The sequence below is a fragment of the Bubalus kerabau genome, chromosome 6 (assembly GCF_029407905.1).
Source record: "Bubalus kerabau isolate K-KA32 ecotype Philippines breed swamp buffalo chromosome 6, PCC_UOA_SB_1v2, whole genome shotgun sequence".
NCBI lineage: Eukaryota > Metazoa > Chordata > Mammalia > Artiodactyla > Bovidae > Bubalus > Bubalus kerabau.
Window position 1 is genome coordinate 105660368 of NC_073629.1, and position 24190 is coordinate 105684557.

The following is a 24190-nucleotide window of genomic DNA, read 5'->3' on the forward strand; positions in this document are numbered from 1 at the left end:
GCATATAAGTTAAATAAGCAGGGTGACAATATACAGCCTTGACATACTCCTTTCCCAATTTTGAACCAGTTCATTGTTCCATGTCCGGTTCTAACTGTTGCTTCTTTTCCTGCATACAGGTTTCTCAGGAGGCAGGTAAGGTGATCTGGTATTCCCATCTCTTTAAGAATATTACAGTTTGTTGTGATCTATATAGTCGAAGTCTTTAGCATAGTCAGTGAAGCAGAAGCAGATGTTTTCTGGAAGCCCCTTGCTTTTTCTATGATCCTGCATGTGTTGGCAATCTGATCTCTGGTTCCTCTGCCTTTTCTAAATCCAGCTTGAACATCTGGAAGTTTTCAGTTCACATACTGCTTAAGCCTTACCTGGTGCATTTTAGGCAAAATCTTGCAATGAATACAATTATACAGTAATTTAAACAGTCTTTGGCATTGCTTTTCTTTGGGATTCAAATGAAAACTGAACTTTTCCAGTCCTGTGGTCACTGCTGAGTTTTCCAAATTTGCTGGTATAATGAGTGCAACACTTTAACAACATCATATTTTAAGAGTTGAAATAGTTCAGCTGGAATTCCATCGCCTTCACTAGCATTGTTCATAATAATGCTCCTGAGGCCCAGTTGACCTCACACTCCAGGATGTCTGGCTGTAGGTGAGTGACCACATAATCATGGTTCATTGGGTCATTAAGAGCTTTTCTGTACAGTTCTTAATTTGTACAGTGTATTCTTGCCACCTTTTCTTACCCTCTTCTGCTTCTGTTATGTCCTTACTGTTTTTGTCCTTTATTGTGCCTGAAATGTTCCCTTGGTATCTCCAGTTTTCTTAAAGAGATTGTTAGTCTTTCCCATTTTGTTGTTTTCTTCTGTTTCTTTGCATTGGTCACTTAAGAAGGCTTTTTTTAATCTCTCCTTGCTATTCTCTGCAACTCTGCATTCTTTACCCTCTGAACTCTAAAGGATTTCTCTTTCCCTTTCTCCTTTGTCTTTTGCTTCTCTTCCTTTCTCAGCTGTTTGTAAGGCCTCCTCAGACAACCACTTTGCCTTCTTTCATTTCTTTTTCTTGGGGATGGTTTTGGTCATCACCTCCTGCACAGTGTTACGAACCTCCATCCATAGTTCTTCAGACAGTCTGTCTGCCAGATCTGGTCCCTTGAATCTATTCATCACCTCTACTGTGTAATCATAAAGTATTTGATTTAGGTCATAATTGAATGGCCTAGTGGTTTTCCCTACTTTCTCAACTTGAGCCTGAATTTTGCAATAAGGAGCTGATGATTTGAGCCACAGTCAGCTCCAGGTCTTTTTTTGCTGACTGTATAGAGCCACACCATCTTCAGCTGCAAAAAGAGTAAATAAAATCAGTCTGATTTTGGTACTGACCAGCTGGTGATGCCCACGTATGGTCATTTCTTATGTTTGTGGAAGAGGATGTTTGTTGTAACAAAACTCTATTAGCCTTTGCCCTGCTTCATTTTGTACTCCAGGGCCAAACTTGCCTGTTATTTCAGGTATTTTTTGACTTCCTACTTTTGCATTCTAGTCCCCTATGTTGAAAAAGACATCTTTTTTTTGGTATGAATTCTAAGAAATCTTGTAGGTCTTCATAGAATCGTCCAACTTCAGCTTCTTCAGCATTAGAAGAATACGTGAATTTATATTTTTGGAAAGGAGAAAAGGAAGCATGGTAGGGAAATGTGGTTTGATTCCTAGACAGTGATAAGTAGCATTGAGATTGTAGCCATGAGTTTATGGGGAGACCAGTAAGCTTCCACTTGTTTTTCTTTAGCACTTGTGATCTGTTGGGGTAGGCATGATACAGGCAGATAAGTGGTTTTAGCCAAGTTAGGGTTGAGGCTTTAGTAGTCAGGTAACCAAAAAAAAAAAAAAAAAAAAAAAAACAGGTGTGAAGGAGTTGAAGACTTGGCCAGGGAGTGATTTTAGTGAGGGACCATAGAATCTGAGCTGAGTAAGAAGAGAAGTGGGTAAATGGGTAAATAATGGTTTAAAAAAAAAAAAAAAAACGTGGTACCATTCAGTGGTAAAGAAGATGGGTGAATAATGGTAAGAAAGTACTGGAGTCAGTAGATGAATCTAAATTTTCAAGCAAGGAAAATATATTTCTATTATATAAGTATTGACCCTGATGCTGGGAAAGATTGAGGGCAGGAGGAGAAGGGGACAACAGAGGATGAGATGGTTGGATGGCATCTCCGACTCGATGGACAAGGGTTTAGGTGGACTCCAGGAGTTGATTATGGACGGGGAGGCCTGGCATGCTGCAGATCATGAGGTCGCAAAGAGTCGGACATGAACTGAGCTGATACTCTGTATAAAAAAAATCTGAAAATATTTGAGATTAGAAAGGGGAGAAAAACAGTACCACCACCCAAAGATAACCTGTTGTTTATATTTTCTTTGTTTACTTCTTTTTTTTCTAGTGATAATTTTAAGGGCTGTTTTAGTGTACTAGATAGACCTTCTATAACAAAGGCTACAGACTGGGTGATTTAAACAACAGACATTTTCTTACAGTTCTGGAGGCTACGAGAGCAAGAGCAAGGTGTCAGCAGGGTTGTTGTTTTTTTTTTCCTTTGGCCTGTAAATGTCTGTCTTCTCCCTGTGCCTTCACATAGTCTTTTCTCTATCATTGTCTGTGTCCAGATTTTCCTCTTCTTATAAGGACACCAGTCATATTGGATTAGGGTCCACTCTAAAATTAGATCTCATTTTAACTTATTTACTTCTTGGTAGACCCTACTTCCAAAGTCACCTTCTGAAGTATTGAGAAATGATTACTTCAGTATGAATTCTGGGAGAACACAATGCAGCCTGTAACATAGGTGTTCTTTGTCTTCAGTTTTTTATGTAATTGTGGTTATTCCTGCATATATTTTTTGATCCTTTACCTTACCAGATAACATTATAACTCAAACATTTTCCCACTTGGACTTGTAAAAATTTAACAGCTGCAAAATACTTTGTCAAATAACAAATGTATTTCAGTATCTTAATCAGTCTTCTGTGTTGAACATCTAAGCACCCTTCCACCCCAATTTTTTGTTATTATAAAGAATACTAAAGTTTCTTGAAATAAAATCTCTTTTTCTACACTTTGGGTTATTTCCTTAGACTAGAATCTCAAAAGTAGATTACTTTATCAAAAACTGTCACAATATGCTGCTAAATTGGAGAAGTATTGAAACTTTTACTTTCTTTCCACATGACTGTTTTCTCTCTTCCTGCAGTAATAGACTGGAATGATGTTAGAAAACATAAATATGGTCATCTATCAGAGTCTGCATCCCAACATCAAGGTAAGAAAAAAAGCTGTATTTAGCATGGAAAAATTTAATTTGACATCTCTTACCACAAAGCCTTTTTTTTTGGAGGTCTGAGTATACCAAGAACTCACTGGTTAAAACACAAGCAAATATAATTTGTAGAGGTATCTGTCAAAACCAATATACATTGGTTTGAGCATGAAATCAGGAAATTTAGATTCTGAGTTCAGACAATCCCAAATTAGCTTTAGGTACAGTTGTTTATCCTCTCTGGATATCTAGTTTTTAATAAGGCAGAATTGAGTGGTATACTTCCACAACTACTAGTAATAAACTTAGTATCTTTTAAAATGAGAGAATTGAACTACACAAAGTCTCAAGCCCTCATTTTACCCCAGAATCTCACTTTTCTGTCATTTTGGTGTGTTTTTCATGATGACTTATGCTGTAACATTTTTTTCTTTAATAGAAGCTACCGACATCCTGGAGCTAGGTAAGATATCTTTCTTGTGTTTCTGTTAAATATGGGAAATTACTGAGCCAGGGATTAGATAGTAACTAGGAACAGAATTCCGTGTGTCTTTGTCTCATGAGCTTGTGAATCCTGTGCTCTTGTCTGCCTAATGAGCCCATGCAGTTCTCCTTTGCTGTGAGTCAGACTCTCCTTATCAGGAGGCCACAGACTAAGCTAACAAAAGGGAAAAGGGTGGTTAATTACATGAGTACAATAAGGAATGGGAACTGAAACCAAATTGCAAGTTACTTCTTATTAATTCCTTAAATCTAGAGCTAAAACAAAGCCCATTTGTCCGTAAATCAGAATTTGATGGCATTTTCCCAAAAGAAATTATTCATGAGATATATTGAACTGAAATTAAACCTAAAGATTTTCTAAGTTTTTTTTTTTTAAACTAAATAAAAACTGAAATATTAAGATGTCAAATAACAGGAATCAGCCTGGGACTGCATTTGGTTTTCATCCCTGAATAGTGTACTTCAGGACTAGGATTTCAGAAATGAAACTAATGGCAATATTTTTCAATCAGCTTTCCGAGTTCCTACATAAATGTCAGTCTTAACTTCTTAAGTGTTCTTTAAAATCCTGCATTTTATTTAAATGTTGATATCCTGATACCTTTATCAGTTTTTGTTGAAGTATTGTTACATATTTTGTTACTGCAACTTCCTGTGTTCAATCCTATTATCATCATTTTCCATTTGCTTCCTCTTTCCTTTTCTTCTGACAACATATTACTTTCATTGCCCACTGACAAAGAAGGTGATGTAAAGTAGTAGAACACTAGACTAGAAGTCAGAATTCGTGGATTCTTTGAAGGCCAACTTTGCCATTTAGTAAGTTTGTGACACTAATCCTTGGTTTTCTGATTTGTAAATGGGGATAATAATCCCATTCTACCTACTTCACAGGGTTATTAAGAAGATTACATGAACTAATGGATGTGAAAACATCTTAAAAACTCTCAAATACTTTTCAACTTTGGAGGATTATTATTTTCATTTGTTCTGCAACTATCCTCAGCCTTTTAAGTCAAATCTTGTGACATTCTTTGAAGTGAAGCATTCTATGATTATGAGCTGAAGAAATGAATGAAATGAAATAATGCAGGTAAAGGGCCTGATACTTGATAAACAATAAATGATAGTCACTTTTTATTTTTCCTTAAAACTTTCCTCATCCTTTCTAAGGTACTGGTGTGTGGTTTAAAAAGCATGGCATAAGAATCAGACAGGCCTGGGTTCATATTCCTTTTCCTCACTAACCAGTTTTGTGACTTCAGAAAAAATACTTGATCTTTCAGAGTCCATTTCCTCATCTTTAAGATGAGAATAAAACCTACTTTTCGGGTTGTAATTAACAGGGGAAATATTGAACATAGTGTGGCATGGTGCAGACAAACAGAAGGTTCTCAGTGATAGCTGCTGCAGTTTGGGGATTTGTTGCTAATGTGAATGATGGGAACAGTTCTAGTTCAGTGATATTTAAGGTATGTTGTAAATAACCTGTTTTGTTGACAGAATTGTGAAAAGTGGATGTTCAGTTTAAAATACTTACATAAATGATGTTAAAATGTGAAAGTATGTTTTTTGTTGTGGGAGTAGAGGTAGCGAAGCCAGGCAGAGCCTCTGATAAAGTAATCTTGGGCATTTCATTTTGTTCATCAGGCATAGAGGGTAGCCTCAAATACCACAATGAAAGAAAATTCAGTAGATTTTTAGAATCTCAGAGTTTGGAGGAGGCCTTAAAAAATCTACCTTGGCCTGCATTTCAAAATTCCAACACTTTGTATTTCTTGTAAAATGTCTTGTCTTGAACTTTCCCCAAAGTTGTTAGGGACTTAAAACCTCCTCAAGCAACTCACTCATGTTTAAACAAATATTTATTGGGCCAAAATCTGTTTCTTTGTCAATTCTATTAGTCCTACCTATAACTTTTAGAGCCATATGTATAGGTTTAGCCGGTTTTTCACTGCCCAGCCTCTAGTTATTTGACAGCAGCTTTAAGGACTGCGTTTTCACTGCCATTCTGTTACATTTCCTAGTTCAAGCAACCATCGTCTCATAGCTAGTTTATTAGAAAAGCTTCCTAATCAAAAAGCTTCCTGCCTCCAGCCTTACCCTCCTCCAATCCATTCTTCACATTGTAGACAGGATGCTTTTTCTTACAAACCCTTTTGTGCTTCCTCTTCTCCTTAGTGTTGCATATGAGACTCTGAAACCCAAACACTGCTTTTATTGATAACCGCTTTTCTAAACCATTTTTATCTGCCCAGTAGCCATACTGAAATATTCAGGTTTGAGAACTGCTTTTTTTCATTTCTGGGCCCTCATACATGCTTTTCTTTCTGTCTGAAACAACAGGTCTCTCTTTGGCTAACTCCTTGCTTATCCTTTTACATTTTAACTTGGAAGCCTTAAGATGAAGCTTTGTGAAGGCAAGACAATATTTTGATCATGGTCGTATCTCCAGCACTGTTCCTTGATCCACACTATAAAAACTTGTTGGATGGATGGATAACACATGTATACCTGTGGCGGATTCATTTTGATATTTGGCAAAACTAATACAATTATGTAAAGTTTAAAAATTAAATAAAATTTAAAAAAAAAAAAGAAAAGAATACAAAAAAAAAAAGAAATGGCTTTAAGACTTTCATGCTAATTGTTGTTTCTTCGTTTAGCTGGTCCTCATGTGACATGGTTTTGTTTTTCTTTATCATTTAGGTCACCATTTAGGTGTTGCTTTGTTCTGTCCCTCTCAAGGACTAGTTCCCATAACGTTTAATTTCCCAGGTGTGATTTCATTAGTCCAGAAAAGAGTAGGACCATTACTGGCTTGCTTCTTTTCATTCACTCACTTTTCAAACTTTTATGTTGCCTCTCTCAAGTTTCTGGTACTGGGTTAAACAGTGAAGGTTTTTAAAGCTCATAAAATGGACTTCTCTGGCAATCCAGGGTTTAGACTCTGAGCTTCCAAATCAGGGGGCACAGGTTCAATCCCTGGTTGGGGAACTAAGATCCCACATGCTGCACAGCATGGCCAAAAATAAAGACTGTGACTGTCTTTATTGCTTAAAGGATTTGGGTTCCACACTTTAGGTGGAACTAAACAGAGTTCTTGTAGAGGAATGTGGACAGCATGAATGGAAATGCCTGATGTAACCATTTTAAATTAGGAGCAGTTGAGGGATTTGGGACATATTTAGGGGATTAGATATATCATGTCTAATGTCAGTAGGTAAAGATTTAGAAAAAGGTAGACTTTGGCTGATTCTAATGGTTAAAATAATCCATTTGTGCTGTTGAACCATAGCTGAATAATAAATTTCTCATCATTGGAATTATTTAACTAGAGGCTGGAGGGACCATTCAGGTCTCAGCTTTTATATCACCTCATCAAGATCCCTTTCTTGACCATCCTGCCTAAAATAGCATACATACTCTCAGCACTCTTTTCCCCTCCTACCTTGCTTTATTTTTTCCTTATTTGAAAAGGGCCAGAAATTATATAGGACTTCCCTGGTGGCTCAGACGGTAAAGCGTCTGTCTACAATAAGGGAGACCCGGGTTCGATCCCTGGGGCGGGAAGATCCCCTGGAGAAGGAAACGGCAATCCACTCCAGTACTATTGATAGCATACATACTCTCAGCACTCTTTTCCCCTTCTACCTTGCTTTATTTTTTCCTTATTTGAAAAGGGCCAGAAATTGTATAGTTATTATGTGGTTTCTCTGTAACTTTCTGGATCAATTGAATTATGTTTATTTGTTTCTTTATTGTGTCTCTTCCCCCTTAGAATGTAAGCTCCATGTGGGCAGAGATTCTGGCTGTTTTGTTCTTTGCTGTGTATCGCCTGTGCCTGGAATTGAGCTTGGCATGTAGTAGTTGCACAGTAAACATTTGTTGAATGAGTGAATATTAGAGAAAGGAATTCATGCATTCAACTGGTGGATCTTTTGCGTTTTACAATTTAGGGAACTGTTAATTTTTAAAGTATTTGTGTGTAGTTTTAAATCCCTTCAGGGCAGCAGTCTTTGTGGTGGTTGTTCGGTCGCTCATTCATGTCTGACTCTTGGCAACCCCATGGACTGTAGCACGCCAGGCTTCCCTGCCCTTCACCATCTCCCCTAGCTTGCTCAAACTCATTTCCATTGAGGTGGTGATGCCGTCCAACCATCTTGTTCTCTGTTGTCCCCTTTTCCTCCTGCCTTCTATCTTTCTCAGCATCAGAGTCTTTTCTAATGAGTTGGTTTTTCGCATCAGGTGGTCAAAGTATTGGAGCTTCAGCTTCAACATCAGTCCTTCCAATGAATATTCAGGGTTGATTTCCTTTAGGATTGGATGGTTTGATCTCCTTGCAGTCCAAGGGATTCTTAAGAGTCCTCTCCAGCACCACAGTTCAAAGCATCAACTCTTTGGCACTCAGCCTTCTTTATGGTCCAACTCTCACATCCATACATGACTACTGGAAAGGCCATAGCTTTGACTAGATGGACCTTTGTTGGCAACTAATGTCTCTGCTTTTTAATGTGCTGTCTAGGTTTGTCATAGCTTTTCTTCCAAGGAGCAAGCATCTTTTAATTTCGTGGCTGCAGTCACCATCTGCGGTGATTTTGGAGCCCAAGAAAATAAAGTCTCTCATTGTTTCAGTTGTTTCTCCATCTATTTGCCATGAAGTGATGGGACCAATGCCAAAACCTTAGCTTTTTGAATGTTGAGTTTTAAGTCAATCTTATTTCCTAATAATAGACATAACTGTCATATGGTAGTATGTATGTTAGAGTTTATAAAATACTTTCATAAGTATTATTCAGCAGTATAAATGAGATGACTGACTGTCTCTCATCTATAAGGTTTCAGCCCAAATGTTTCCTGTCTAGAGCATCTGTCTGTAATTTCACCATCTAAGATGATTCCCAGTCTCTGTCACATATCATTATTTTATGTCCTTCAAATACTTATCGCTTACTACCTTATTTATTTGACTTTGGGTTAATTGTGCCTCATTATGCACTGGAATGTAAATTCCATAAGGACAGGGACCTCCTGCCTTATCCTAGCATTTAGAAGAAGTGCCTGGCACATACAGGATACTCAAACATCATTTGAATGAATAATTGAAATCACTCCAGAAATTATAAAGTACTATACTAGTTAATAATGTCAATCTTCACAGTAATCTTGACCCAAGTATGAATTAGATTTCCCTGTTCTGCATTCTCAAGGCAACCTGCACCACCTCATTAACTTAAATTTATCATAATTGTGGCAGATTATTTGTATTATTAATTAATTTACTACTTTTGCTTATCTCCGAACTGTAGGCTCCATGAATTTCAGAACCATGCCTATCTTGTTCTCCTAATATTTAACACTGTGCTTTTGCACTTAGAAGGAGGTTAATAAGTATCTATTGAATGAAGGAGTGTGTGTATAATCTTGTGGGATGTTATGTCTCTTTCAGATAAATGAACTGATGCTTGGAAGGATTAAGTAATTTATTCAAGATAGGAAGTGGCAACCCACTCCAGTATTTTTGCCTAGAGAATCCTGTGGATAGAGGAGCCTGGTGGGCTGCTGTCCATGGGGTCGCACAGAGTCGGACACGACTGAAGTGACTTAGCACGCATGCATGCATGCATTGGAGAAGGAAATGGAAACCCACTCCAGTATTCTTGCTTGGAGAATCCCAGGGACAGAGGAGCCTGATGGGCTACTGTCTGTGGGGTCGCTCAGAGTCAGACACGACTGAAGCGACTCAGCGCAGTAGCAGCAGCAGTTAGCTATAGAAACAAGACTTCAACCACCATCTTCTAATTCTCAATATCACATTCTTTCAATTATCCCACTAGTTTCTAGGCATGGAATTTAATCAATATTACCTAGGAAGGCTTTGAAAATACAGATTCTCAGACCATACTCAAGAGATTACTGAATGAGAATCTCTGAAGATGGTCTCAGAACTGTAAAAAGAAGTTAGAAAAATTATTTAGTATATTTTGATGGTAAGTAGCATTTGAGAATGATATTATATCCCAAGATTTGACAGATTGCTATTTTAGGGGCCAAATGCAACCCACTGCCAGTTTTTATAAATAAAGTTTTAGTGAAACACAGCCATGCTTGCTCATTTACATATTGCCTGGGGCTGTTTTCATGCTACCAGGTACAAGTTGAGTATTTGTGACAGAGACCGAATGGCCTGCAAAGGGTAAAATTTTTTCTATCTGGTCCTTTACAGAAAATTTGCCAACCCCTGATCTATACTTTGTTGCCTGTCCTACTTCTTTTGTGGTATTTTTAGTGCTTGGCAGTGTGGTAGGTTTGATATTTGGCTTCATTATGAGCATTATAATAGGTGCTCAGATATTCTTAGTGAGTCAATAAAAATTAACTTATTTTGCAGCTTACCTGATTGATAGTAAACAATAAACAGACTAAGCAGTCAAATTTAAGAAAAAATACTAATCTAGATATGATTGAAGCTAGTGAACCCTCAGTGGATGAACTGCTTTTAACAAAGAGGTTCTTTTTCATTCAGTTGATAGTAAATGGGAAGATCTAGGATTTCTTAACCTATGTAATAGGAATTGATTACCATAGTTGTTATGTGTAATATAGAACTATAATACCCTAATTATTTTGGTACCCTGATGCTGCTGTAATTACATCTTAAAGCCAAAGTCTCTTGGGTGTTTTTGGTCAGAACTCGAAACAGTAACAAGCAACTCAGAACTGACCTAACTTCTTCCGTACTGCCTTCTACAGTAATTCCCATATAGGTATTTAAATTTACATTAAAGTTAAATACCATTTAAAATTTAATTTCTCACTCACACTAGCCACATTTCATGTGTTCAATAGTGGCATGCAGCTAGTGGCTATCTCACTGGTCAGCAAAGATGCAGAACATTTCTGTTATCAGAGAAAGTTTTAGTGGGTAGAACTGCTGTTCTTGTTAGAGTTCAAGAGGTGCAGCCTAGTCAAATCCAAGACTTACTATTTGACTTATTTATTTGCAAGAATGGAATAATAATTCTTGATGTTTCCTTTTTCTAACAGCCAATAGTGATGAAACTCTTTGCTTTAGAAGCCATTTCAGTTAAGAGCAAACTCTTTATTAAATTTTAATAAGCTATTTAAATCTTGACTTAAGGAAATACTCATCTCATTTACCCTTGGACTGTCCATTCAAAATGATTAATTATTGACCAAAGGGGATGGCTGCCAGGTGGCGCTGGTGCTAAAGAATGTCCCTGTCAATGCAAGAGACTAGGGTTCGATCCCTGGGTCAGGAAGATCCCCTGGAAGAGGGCATGGCAATCCACTCCAGTATTCTTGCTGGAAAATCCCACGGACAGAGGAGCCTGGAAGGCACCAGTCCATAGGGTTGCAAAGAGTCCGACAGGATTAAAGCAACTTAGCATGCACACACGCAGTCATCAGCCAGTTCATTAAATAGTTCAGAACTGACTGTGATTTCTGGCCAAATCTATTTGGCTTGGTTAGGATGGTGGGAAAGGAACCAGTTTTAAAACAGAAGCTATAAAGTCAATAGAGTATAAAGTCTTGGCATCATCTTTGGAGTGACTTAGATTTCATCATTCCATGACTCATTTTTATTCCCAGCATCTAGTGCTTTTTTCATGGCCCAAAGGGGCCCTGTGCTGCTCCACTGCAGAGGAAACTTCAAGAAATGCTGGTTTGCTACAGTGTTTTAGCTTGTGAAAGTCTCTGGCACCTTACCTGCTCCATCATGGGGTCACCTCTAGGTGGGTATTAGGGGGATATTTGTAATTGATTTAACCTTTAATAAAGAACCTGGTAATCTGTTGTGGTTCAGTAAGATATGTGTTTAATAATCCATCCTTTAAAATGTTTTCCCTGATGCCAGGTCAGTGTCAGCTTAAAGATTATTTCTCTAGCGCAGTGTTCCTCAAACTTTGAAAGACCTTAAGGGCCACTTCAAGAGGCTAAAAAGATTCTGTAAATTTGCCAACTTATTCTTAACTACTGTCATCAGAAATGCTACTGAGGATCAGCTTTTCTCTAAATTAACAAGCCTTGGCCATTTTGCACCTCAGAGCAATGCGATGGTGACTGGAATAGGAGAGGGTTGAGGTGAGTGGGAGAGAAACATCTTTTAGAGTGAGGATTCAAGTATAATCTCATCCTGGCTTTTCCTGTCCCCAACAACTCCTCTTACCCAGGGTCTCAAGATAGCCTCTTCTTTTTTCTTTCTGAGCTGTGATGGTGGGATTCTGCCACATTGGGTGTTAAAATCAGTTATTTGATGGCAATCAGGGACCTTTACAGGAGTCAGATTGTTCAGAAGGAATCTTCCCACCCACTTTGTGCCTCTTCTGTACTGTTTTCCATGAGCTTCCTGAATACTTCTTTGAGACACTGGTATGACTTGGTGTAGCATTTTGGATCATTTTAGAGACTGGCTTGAAAGATTCCTTAGGTCATCTAGACAGTGATTCAAAAAACATTGATCTAAAATGATTCACTCAGGTCACCTCAATTCTTCCCCCTACTATACTTCTTTGAGTCCAAACAGGGCCATGTAAGTTTTCTTATGCTCCAAACAAATCTGAAAATAGCCTAATGTTTAGGGTAGATTACATCTTGAAAGCATTTTTAGGAAGTTGACTGTGATAGAGATTTTTATTTCCTTTACAGGTCATTTTACCTGGGACAAATACCTAAAAGAAACATGTTCAGTCCCAGCGCCTATCCATTGCTTCAAGCAGGTAATTGATTCTCAGCATCTTTAGAAGGTGGGAGGCAAGTAGTTTTTCTGGTCCTTAGACAAACAAAACATGAAGTGAGAGCCTTTGGGCTTCTCACCTGAAGTCCCCAGAATAAACTTCTATGGGAAGAGTATAGCTTCAAGACTCAAAACTCAGCTGTGACTTATAAACATTCTCCCCAATTTCCCAAGTAACACCTTTTCCTTCTTCTCCTCCTTGAAGATACTCTGTGTTACTGAAAACAGTTGCTAATTTTTACTACAGCTGTTAGTTCAGGCAGATAGGAAACAGAGTTATAGCCCTTAGACAACTCTTGAAAGTGGAGCAGTATTCATATCTCTGAATTCAGCTCCCCTGCCACAATCTTATCTTTCCATAAAAATGTTGGCACTGAATCGCATTGTGGAGTATGTTAGGAGTTCATTGGAGGTCATTTAGAGCTTCCCACATAGGATTAAGTTCCCCATACAATGCACAGATGATGTTGACTATCAGTACATGATAAGGCTAGTAAGTAGAGATGTGTACTGCTGCTAAATAGAGCTGCACATCAGGAAATGGTTTATATCTCCCTCCTTTTTAGTATTCAAGTGTTACTTCCAAAAACTGTCAGCATTTAATTTTGAGTTTGAATTTTGTCTAAATAAAAGTACAAAATAGGACTTTGCTCATCTGAAATAATAGGGACTGAATTCATATTGCCACCTGAAATAATTTTAAAAGACAAAATATATTAAATAATGGTTTTCAAGTTACTGAAGATCAGGCAGCCAAGAACAGTGATCTCTGAGAGATGAAAAAACAAATGAGTTGAGCCTCTTATGATTTACTGCTTTACAATAGTTTGAGACCATGGCCCAGGGAAAGAGAACCCAGACTAAATAAGCCTGAGAGATTCCCTATCAAATTAGGGAGATGGAACTGAGAACCCAGGGATAGAATTTGCAGGACAGAGTACCAGAGAAGAGAATGCGGCACAGAAAGAAAACTGCAGAGAGCCCCCAATATTCATCAAAGTACTGTTGCTCTGTATATGCATGTGAGCATCCAAAGCCAAGGGAAACACTGTCTGAAAGGATTAGAAGGATAGTAAAAGTATAGAGCCTAGTGCTCACACAAGACTGAGAATAGTGCCTGATTCCACCAGCTAGACTGGAAAATCTCATAATTCATGTGGAATAGTTGGGAAGATCCTGCTCAGTAGTGGGAAATGATTAGCCTTAGGATAAGCATGCTTTGAATCTGCCTAACAAACTAAAAAGCAAGACTCAATGTGATTAAATTATTTCCAAGTAAATTAACTTCATCTGGGAACACAGTACAAGAAGGGAATGCAAAAATATCCAGCACCTAACAGGTAAAAGTCAAATGTCTGGCATCTAGTCAAAGATTATCAGGCATATAAGGAGGCAGGAAAGCATAACTAATAATGAACAGACTAATCAACCAATTGAAACAGACTTAGAACCTTTGCAAATCTTAGAATAGAAGATTAAAACATTAAAACAATTATTTTAATTATGTTCTATATGTTTGAAAGTTAAGCAGAGACATGAAATATAAAAAAAGACATTGAGCAAAATGAAAAATACACTAGATGGGATTAATGGTGGAAGAAGAGATTAGTAAATATGAAAGCATAGCAGTAGAAGATACCTAAAATGAAACACACAGAAAAAAGTATTTTAAAAATATGAAAAAGAGATCAGTGAAGCATGGGATAACATCATAGACCATGTAATTAGACTACCCAAAAGAAAAGAGATGGAGAACTGGAAAAGCATTTGAAGATAAAGTGGCAAAAAATTGTTCACAGTTGAGGAAAACTAAAAATCTGCAAATTCAGAAAGCTAAATAAATATCCTAAAAAAAAAAGACAAGAATAAAATTATACAAAGGCATGTCATAAATTATCAAAACTAGTGATAGAGAACATCTTCAAAGCAGCCAGAGGAAAAAAGACACTTTATGTGCAGGGAAACAAAGATAAGAATGACATTATATTTTCGTGTCATAATGCAAACAAGAAGAAAGTTAAGTAAAATCTTCAAAGTATCAAAAGAAAACTATAAACCATGAATTTTATATCCAGCAAAAAGATCTTCCAAAATGAAGGAAAAATAGAGATATTTTCAGATGCATAAAAACTGAAGGAATTCATCACTAGTAAACTCACTCTTCAAAGAAGGCGATGGCACCCCACTCCAGTACTCTTGCCTGGAAAATCCCATGGACGGAGGAGCCTGGTAGGCTGCAGTCCACGGAGTCGCGAAGAGTTGGACACGACTGAGCAACTTCACTTTCGCTTTTCATTTTCATGCATTGGAGAAGGAAATGGCAACCCACTCCAGTGTTCTTGCCTGGAGAATCCCAGGGACGGGAGAGCCTGGTGGGCTGCCGTCTATGGGGGTCGCACAGAGTCGGACACGACTGAAGAGACGCCGCAGCAGCAACAGCAGCAAACTCACTCTTACAAATGTTAAACAAAGTCCATCATGCAGAAGGAAAATATTACCGGATAGAATACAGATCTACACAAAGGAATGAAAGTTACTAGAAATGATAATTACAAGGGTAAATACTTAAAATGTTATTTCTTATTAAACCTCTATAAAAGATCATTGACTATAAATAATGATAATAACATTGTATTGTAGATATAATAAAATGTATTAGTAAAATGTATAACAACAGTAACTTAAGTGAGAGAAATTTAAGTAGCCTATTATAAAATTCTTATACATGAAGTAGTATAATATTACTTGAAGATAGACTGATAATTTAAATATGTTTAAGCCCCAAAGCATCCACTAAAATAATAGAAAACAGATAGCAGAATGGCAGGTTTAAATCCAGCCATATCAATAATCCAATTATAAATTATCTAAATTCCTCAGTTAACAAACTGAGATTGTCATATTGGATAAAAAGTAAGACCCAATTATATACTTCCTGCAAGCAATTATACTTTAAATGTAAAGACACAAACAGGTAAAAGTAAAAGAATCAAAAATTATAATAAAGCTGAAATGGTATATTAATATCAAAGAATATCTCAGAGCCAAAGGATATTATCAGTATTTTCAGTATTTCAGTATTATCAGATATTAACAGTAATTTCATCTTGAAAAAGGTCACACAGTCCTTACATGAATCGAAAGACGATAGATACAGAGCTTAACACCCTTCAAAAAAATTAATTCAAAGCAGACCACACACCTAACTGTAAAACACAAAACTAAAACTCGTAGAAGTTACCATAGGAGAAGACTAAGATGGAAAAGGTCAGTTTTCATTGCAATCCCAAAGAAAGATGATGCCAAAGAATGCTCAAACTCATCTCAACCCTAGTAAAGTAATGCTCAAAATTCTCCAAGCCAGACTTCAACAGTCCATGAACCATGAACTTCCAGATGCTCAAGCTGGATTTAGAAAAGACAGAGGAACCAGAGATCAAATTGCCAACATCTGTTGGATCATCAAAAAAGCAAGAGAGTTCCAGAAAAAAACATGTATTTCTGCTTTATTGACTATGCCAAAGTCTTTGACTGTGTGGATCACCACAAACTGTGGAAAATTCTGAAAGAGATGGGCATACCAGACCACCTGACCTGCCTCTTTAGAAACCTGTATGCAGGTCAGGAAGCAACAGTTAGAACTGGACATGGAACAACAACAGACTGGTTCCAAATAGGAAAAGAAGTACGTCAAGGCTGTATATTGTCACCCTGCTTATATAACTTATAAGCAGAGTACATGATGAGAAATGCTGGGCTGGAGGAAGCACAAGCTGGAATCAAGATTGCCAGGAGAAATATCAATAACCTCAGATATGCAGATGACACCACCCTTATGGCAGAAAGTGAAGAAGAACTAAAGAGCCTCTTGATGAAAGTGAAAGAGGAGAGTGAAAAAGTTGGCTTAAAGCTCAACATTCAGAAAACTACGATCATGGCATCCAGTCCCATCACTTCATGGCAAATAGACGGGGAAACAGTGACAGACTTATTTTGGGGGGCTCCAAAATCACTGCAGATGGTGATGGCAGCCATGAAATTAAAAGATGTTTACTCCTTGAGAAAAAAGTTACAACCAACCTAGACAGCATATTAAAAAGCAGAGACATTACTTTGCCAACAAAGGTCCATCTAGTCAAAGCTATGGGTTTTCCAGTAGTCATGTATGGATGTGAGTGTTGGACTATAAAGAAAGCTGAGAGCCAAAGAATTGATGCTTTTGAACAGTGGTGTTGGAGAAGACTCTTGAGAGTCCTTTGGAGAGCAGGGAGATCCAGCCAGTCCATCCTCAAGGAAATCAGTCCTGAATATTCATTGGAAGGACTGATGTTGAAGCTGAAACTCCAATACTTTGGCCACCTGATGCGAAGAACTGACATTTGAAAAGACCCTGATGCTGGAAAAGATTGAAGGCAGGAGGATAAGGAGATGACAGAGGATGAGATGGTTGGATGGCATCACCAACTCAATGAACATGAGTTTGGGTAAACTCCAGGAGTTGGTGATGGACAGGGAGGCCTGATGTGCTGCAGTCCATGGGGCTGCAAAGAGTTGGACACAACTGAGCGACTGAATTGAACTGAACTGAACTGAAGGTGACCTTAGGTGTGGCAGTGATTTATTAGGTGCAAACCAAAGGCACGGTTCATGAAAGAAAGAAGTGATAAGTTGAACTTCATTAAAATAAAACCTTCTACTATATGAAAGGTGCTATCAAGAGAATGAGAAGACAAGCCACAGACTGGGAGAAAATATTTTTACAAGACGTGTTTGACAACGGACCGTTACCCAAAATATACAAAGAATACCTTAAACTGAAAATAAGAAAAGAACTCAAAAAAGATCAAACATCTTAATAGACATCTCACCAAAGACGGTCGGATGACAAGCATAAAAAAGATGTTCTACATCATATGTTATCAGAAAAATGCAAATTAAAACAACAGTGAGATACCACTACATACATATTATAATGCCAAAACCCAGAACACTGATAACACCAAGTGTTGGCAAGGATGTGGAGCAACAGGAATTGTCATTAATTGCTCATGGGAATGCAAAATGGTATAGACATCTTATAAGGTAGTTTGGTGATCTCTCTTGTAAACTAAACATACTCTTACCATATGATCCATCAATTGCATTCCTTGATATTTACCCAAAGAAGTTGAAAATTTATGTCCACACAAAAACTCATGTGTATGTGTGTGTGTGTGTGTGTGTATGTATATATATGTGGATTTTACTGCATCTTTATTAATAATCACCAAAACTTGGAAGAAAGCAAGATGTTTTTTAAGTAGGTGAATGGATAAACAAACTGTAGTATAGCCAGACAATGGAGTATTACTCAGCCCCAGAAAGAAATGAGCTATCAAGCCATGAAAAGACATAGAGGAAACTTAAATGCATCTTAACTACAAGAAAAAAGCCAGTCTGAAAAAGCTATGTACTGTGTGATTCAAACTATATGACATTCTGGAAAAGGCAAAACTATGGAGACAGTAAAAAGATCAGTGGTTGCCAGAGATTGAGTGGATGAGTAGGACAAGTACAGAGGATTTTTAGTACAGTTAAACTATTTTGTATGATCCTATAATGATAGATACGTGTCTCCATTAGACCAAACTCATAGAGATACAACACCAAGAGAGAACCTTACTGTAAATAATGGACTTTGGGTTATTATGATATGTTAGTGTAGTTTCATCTGTTGTAATAAATGTACTACTATGTTAGGATATACTGAAAATAGAGGAGACACTGCATGTGTTGGAGCAGGATGTTTATAGGAAATCTCTCTACCTTCCTCTCAGTTTTGCTGTGAACCTAAAACTGCTCTTAAAAGTGAGTCTTAACGAAAAAGAAATAAATTATTGATACATTCAACAAATAGATGAATTTCAGAATGGTTATGCTGAGTGAAAGAAACTAGATCCCCCCCAAAAAAGTATATTCTGTATGATTCCATTTTAAGTCTAGAAATGCAAAATGCAAAGCAGTCTGCACTGATAGAAAGTAAAGCATGTTTGCCTGGAGAGAGAGGGATCTGGGAAGGGCTAGACAGATCTTAAAGGGATATGCAAAACTTGGTAGTATGTCCATGTTCATTATCTTGGTAGTGGTGACGGTTTCCAGAGTGTTGTGATGTATGTGTCATGAGTGTATACGTATGTCAGTACCTAACCTAAGTGTGTAGTTCATTGTATGTCAATTATAACTTAAAGTTGTTTTTCAAAAAACAGGAATTGATTTCTAAGTTAATGTCAAAGTAAAAAAAAATAATCTATTCCCATTGGTTAGTCTGTGTGGTACACACACTGAAGCACTCCATGAAGAAACACTAAGGATACAATAGTTTAATAGGATGATTTCTGCAAAGAAAATATTAAGAATACCTGGAGGGTTAGGGAATTGGAGAAGATAGGATAAAAAACAGCATTTAATCAAGGACCATTTGAGATACTCTTATCCTTTTCTTACTGGTCAGTCAATATTTGATGCTTCACTGGAAAGTAATTTTTCCCCTTCACGTTACATTTCAGTGTTTCTTTTTCATGAGACCCTTCCTAGGCATTAGGAAATAATTCATGAGGGTTGTCCCTGACTCAGCTGTAATCAGTTTGTGTCCAAAGCGAAAATTTTCAGGTTCCATCGCCTAATATCCTTACTGAAAATGCCATGTATTCTTAGTCTGCCTAATCCCCATGGCTTGTTCTCCTCAGTCCTACACACCTCCAAGCAACGAGTTCAAGATCAGCATGAAATTGGAAGCGCAGGACCCCAGGAACACCACATCTACCTGTATTGCCACAGTAGTTGGACTGACAGGTGCTCGCCTCCGCCTTCGCCTTGATGGCAGCGACAACAAGAATGACTTCTGGCGGCTGGTTGACTCAGCTGAAATCCAGCCTATCGGGAACTGTGAGAAGAATGGGGGTATGCTGCAGCCCCCTCTGGGTGAGTAACTGGACCCAAGCTCTCCCTAGCTCATTAGTTATCTTCCTCAAATTGTACATTGTGTTAGAAGAAAACATAGGGTCACCTGCCCATCCCTTCTTTTTCGTATGGTCCAAAAGGTCCACCTAACATGAAATGAGCTGTAAAATCTGGACCTCTCCATTCTACATTAACTTGTGATATCCAAGCTTCTCTTCAGCTCTTCTTTTTCCAATGAGAAACCACACCCTGCATCCTTCTTTGTCAGGTCCCATTTACTCTAAGAAAAAGGATGGAAGAAGGTCTTGCCATGAACTTGCCTCAAAAAACCATGGAGCTTTTATCAAATCCTACAATCACAACAGGCAGTGAGAGAAAAATCTCCCATTAGAAAGGATGACTATTATAAAAATCCCTTATCTCCTTTCCCCTAAATTCGCAATTGGTCCTTGAAATTTTCTCACTTTAGATCAGTTATTAAGTAAAATGCATTATTTTACTTTAATGACACCACTGCATTTTTCTCTTCAAGATCAGATTCACCTTTCTTAGTGCAAGTATACCTGAGCGATTCAGCACATTTCATCAGTTACCGTCAGTCACTATTGCGGTGAGTCTCTCCGGAGGATGGAGATGGCTTATAGGCTGTGTTCCTCTCAGGAGGCTGTGCTAAATTAAATGAGCATTAGAGGAAAGTGTCATTTGAAAGACCTCCCCAAGTGGTTATTTAACATTTTCCTTCTTTAAAAAAAAATTACTTGTAAAATTTCAAACATATACAAAAGTAGAAAAAAAAATACAGTGAATTAAAGTCCATGTATGTTTTATCTTTGATAGTTAGTCTTGTTTTCTTAGTACCTATATACATTCCCTGACTACTCCTGCCCAGTTGCTTAAACATAGTATCATTTTATCACTAAATGTTTAGTATGTATCTCTCTCATAGTTAATATTTTTAAAACATAATCATAATAACATTGTCACATGTGAATAAAATAATGATACTTTCTTAGTATCAACAAATATTTACTCAGTATTTAAATTTTCCCTATTGTCTGTCTGTCTGTCTCTCTCTTCCTCTCTTTATTTCATTTTCTTTGAATCAGGATCCAAATAAAATCAACATATGCAGTTGGGTGATATGTTCCTTAAGCCTCTTTTAATCTATGCGTTCTCCTCCTCTCTTTTATTTTTTCCTTGCAATTTATTTGTTGAAAAACCTAAGTCATTTTCTTTAACTTTTCTCACAATTAGATTTTGCTGATTATATCTCTTTGGTATCATTTAACATGTTTCTCTGACCTCTCTTCCTAGAAATTGGTAACTAGATCTAGAGGCTTGATCAGGTTAAGATTCAGTTTTTTTCAATAATAATATTTCATAGGTAGTGATATTTACACTTATTAAGAAGTATATATGGTCTGGTTGTCTCTCATTTTATAATGTAGCAGCCATTACTGCTTGTAGTCTACAGCAGGGGTTGGCAGATTTTCTAAAAGAGATAGTAAATATTTCAGGCTTACAGGCCATACATTCTCTGTTGTAACTTGTCAGCTTTGTCCTTGTAATATGAATGCAGTCATAGACAATACATAAAAAAATGGGCAAGGCTGTGATCCAGTAAAGCTTTATTTACAAAACAAGTTGTCCAGCCTTCTGGCTATAGTTTGCTGACCCCTGATTTAGACCTATCAATTCATTTTGGTTGCAAAATGGAAAATTTTAATATTATCATTCTGTCCACATAAATTAAATGGAATATGTCTGTTAAAATAAACTTTCAACTATTTGGATATCCTGAAGCATAGTTCATGCAGAAGAGACAGTTTAAATGCTTGATTCTTTTCTTTGTTTACCACTTTTCAGAATAATAAATTGGATCACCATTATCCTCCAAAATCACTTAGTCTTATTGCTGCTGTTGTATTTAATATCATAAACTCAAAGATTCATACATGTTGGATGTTTTTCACTCCATTGCACTAATTATCCTTGTTGATTCTTGAATTGTTCCATCTTTGGCCTCATGTATATAAATAATTCTTGAAATCTGTAAAACAGTATATTCAGAGAAATGCCTTTTACCTTATCCCTTTCTTCTGCCATAGAGTAATCACTTTCTTTTAACTTAATAGTTCATACTTCATTTTTTAAAAATAAGCAAATATATCTGTGAGTGTGTGTGTGTACATATATATGCATATGTATTCCCTTCTTATATAAATGACAACATACTATACATACTTTTCTCAATCTTACTTTTTTCATTTAGCAATATGTCCTGAAAATGACTTCTTAGTATTGAGATGTTTCTCATTCCTTTTTGTAGCTGCATAGTACCAGAAGGTTCTCAACTGCTTTTATGAACCACGGTTTAGAAGCATCTTGATAGGCTATTACAAAATATAAGTTCCCAGGGATAATGGTGACTATCTACATCAAAATTTTTCCATAAGTTCTCCACAAACATATAGCTCAAAAAGGAAAGCAAATCAAGCCATCCATAACTCATGCCTAAACATAACTAGAAGTCAAGAATACCACACATTTCAATAACATATTGTCTACATGTTCTGATATAAAGATCTGAAACCAGTAAAGCTAATACCCACCCCATACCAGAATGTAGAGTTTTATGTAGATAGAAACTACATTAAAAAGGCAGAGGACAATGGGAGCCTAACACAGCCAAAATCACTCCCAGAAAAAGATAGGCCCATCCAGAGTGGGAAATACTGAAAGAGAACTAAGAGCTACTTGATAAGAGCATTGTCTACTGGAGAATCAGAAGAAAGAGAATGAATTAAAAGTGTGAGGGACCAGAGATAGCAGCTGTGGGCAGATAACTACCTTCATGGGAGAGATAGACATAATACTGAAGGAAAAGAAGGAAGCCATGGGTAATCATTTAGAGTTACACAGGAACAAAGAGAGTTACACAGGAACAAAGAGAATCATAAAATCAGAAGACATTCGGGTCTTCCTATCCCACCGCATCCCAAACAGGCTCCACTAAAGAAGCTGCATTTCATTATGCCGACAGAAAACTCATGACCCAAGATTCCTGACAAAATGGAACATCCTGTTTTTCGCTAGCCCAAGAAAATATAAGACATTTTAAATCATTAGGAAACAGCAGTCAACATCCATAAAACTTCTACATGAGGAAAAACAGAAGTAGAAGATAAAACCATTTTAACTACTGAAAATTCTAAGCCAAAAATCAGTGACTAATCAGAGGAAAACTGTTGCACAAGGACCCATTTTGAATTAAATAAATATTGACATCTACGAAAAAAAATACCTTGAATCATAAATTTTAAGTCAGACTAGAAATGCACAGTAAATAGGAAGATATGAAAATAGAATTATGCAAACTCAAGGAAAAAAATGAAGAAAGAAAAATAATCTAAATTGAAGACTCAGTTCCAAGGTACCCATTGGGACAATATATTCAACTTAAAATATAATAAGAGACATTGAGAAAAGAAATAAAACAGTCAAGAGAATAAAAGTAAATATTAGAAGAAAAGGTTTAAAAGTATCAGAAAGGAACTGTTAGATATAGAATGTAGTCAAAAAGGTCCTCTGGGTATATGTATGTGTACATGTATATTTGGATTCCCTAAAGAAGATAAACAGGATTAATACTTAAAATTGTAATGTAAGAAAATGTTTCAAAAATGGGAAAATACCTGAACCTTCATATTGAAAAAGCCTACCTTATTCCTGGAAAATTGTCAACTCTAAGACCTTTTCTAGTAAAACAGTTATACTCTATGAATAAAGACAAAGTCAGCTAAGCCTCTAGCAAAACAGCCAAATTATTTTCAAGGCAAAGAAAGTCAGGTTTACATCATACTTTTCAACAGCAAAATGCAAAGCAAGACTATAAATGGAGGAGCATTTTTAAGAAATTTGAGGAAAGAAAAAACAGGTTTATATCTAGACAAGCTGTTTTTTCAAGTGCTGAGATTATACTGAAAGAGTTTTTAATGTGCAAGAACACAGGAAATATTGTGACCCCATCCCCTTCCTAAATCAATTATGGAAAGAGCTTCATCCAAATAACAGATGATATATCTAAGAAAAACAAAGGTAGGAACAAGAGTAGAATAGTATGGTATCAGTCTGGGTCCAGTGAAGAAGGAACACAGAAAGTTTAATGAAATTGTTAACTCTAACAGAGAGTTGGAGTGAGGGATTGGCTAGTCAAAAGGCAGAGAACTCTAAGGAATATTTGAAGAGCAGACATAAGGAGAAGCCACTACACTGGGGCAGAGATAGACAGCCCAAGGAAGAGCCTCCCTTCCCCCATCTCAGGCCTGAGATGTAAGCCATGTTGGAGGGGGCACGGTTGCTCACTGGATGAGAGAAATCACTAGTGCCACAGCAGTGGAACTTGCTAGAAATTTGCCTTCTATAGTGCAGAGAAGACTGTTCATGGAGAGGTGTGTCTCTCTGTAGAAACTTACAAAACCATTTAGGATGGGAGAAAGTGGTGGAGGCGGAGCTGCTGCTGTTGTTGCTGGCCACCGGATACTTTACTAACTGTCCAGTGCTCCGGGACACGGGCAACCAAGGAGATGGGAGTGCTGCAGAAGCCTGCCAGCAGATGCAGTGGGACCAGAAAGCAAGTCCCTTTCCTCCTGTAATATCTTTAGATGGGATCAGAGG

The 24190-nt window shown here is 37.2% G+C and overlaps 1 protein-coding gene across 15 annotated transcripts in view; it reads left to right on the forward strand.

The window, feature by feature from the left end:
* Positions 1–24190, forward strand: part of SCMH1 (Scm polycomb group protein homolog 1) — a 221986-nt gene that overhangs the window by 85036 nt on the left and 112760 nt on the right. For 7 of the 15 annotated variants that reach the window (XM_055586216.1, XM_055586217.1, XM_055586211.1 and 4 more), the window contains 4 exons: positions 3247–3315; positions 3752–3775; positions 12487–12557; positions 19300–19534. In XM_055586216.1, the coding sequence (XP_055442191.1) occupies positions 3247–3315; positions 3752–3775; positions 12487–12557; positions 19300–19534 (399 nt within the window). Of the gene's footprint in view, positions 1–3246; positions 3316–3751; positions 3776–4710; positions 4910–11430; positions 11574–12486; positions 12558–19299; positions 19539–20098; positions 20124–24190 lie in introns of those variants that run through there. The other 8 variants (XM_055586208.1, XM_055586209.1, XM_055586212.1 and 5 more) reach the window with 7 other exon arrangements.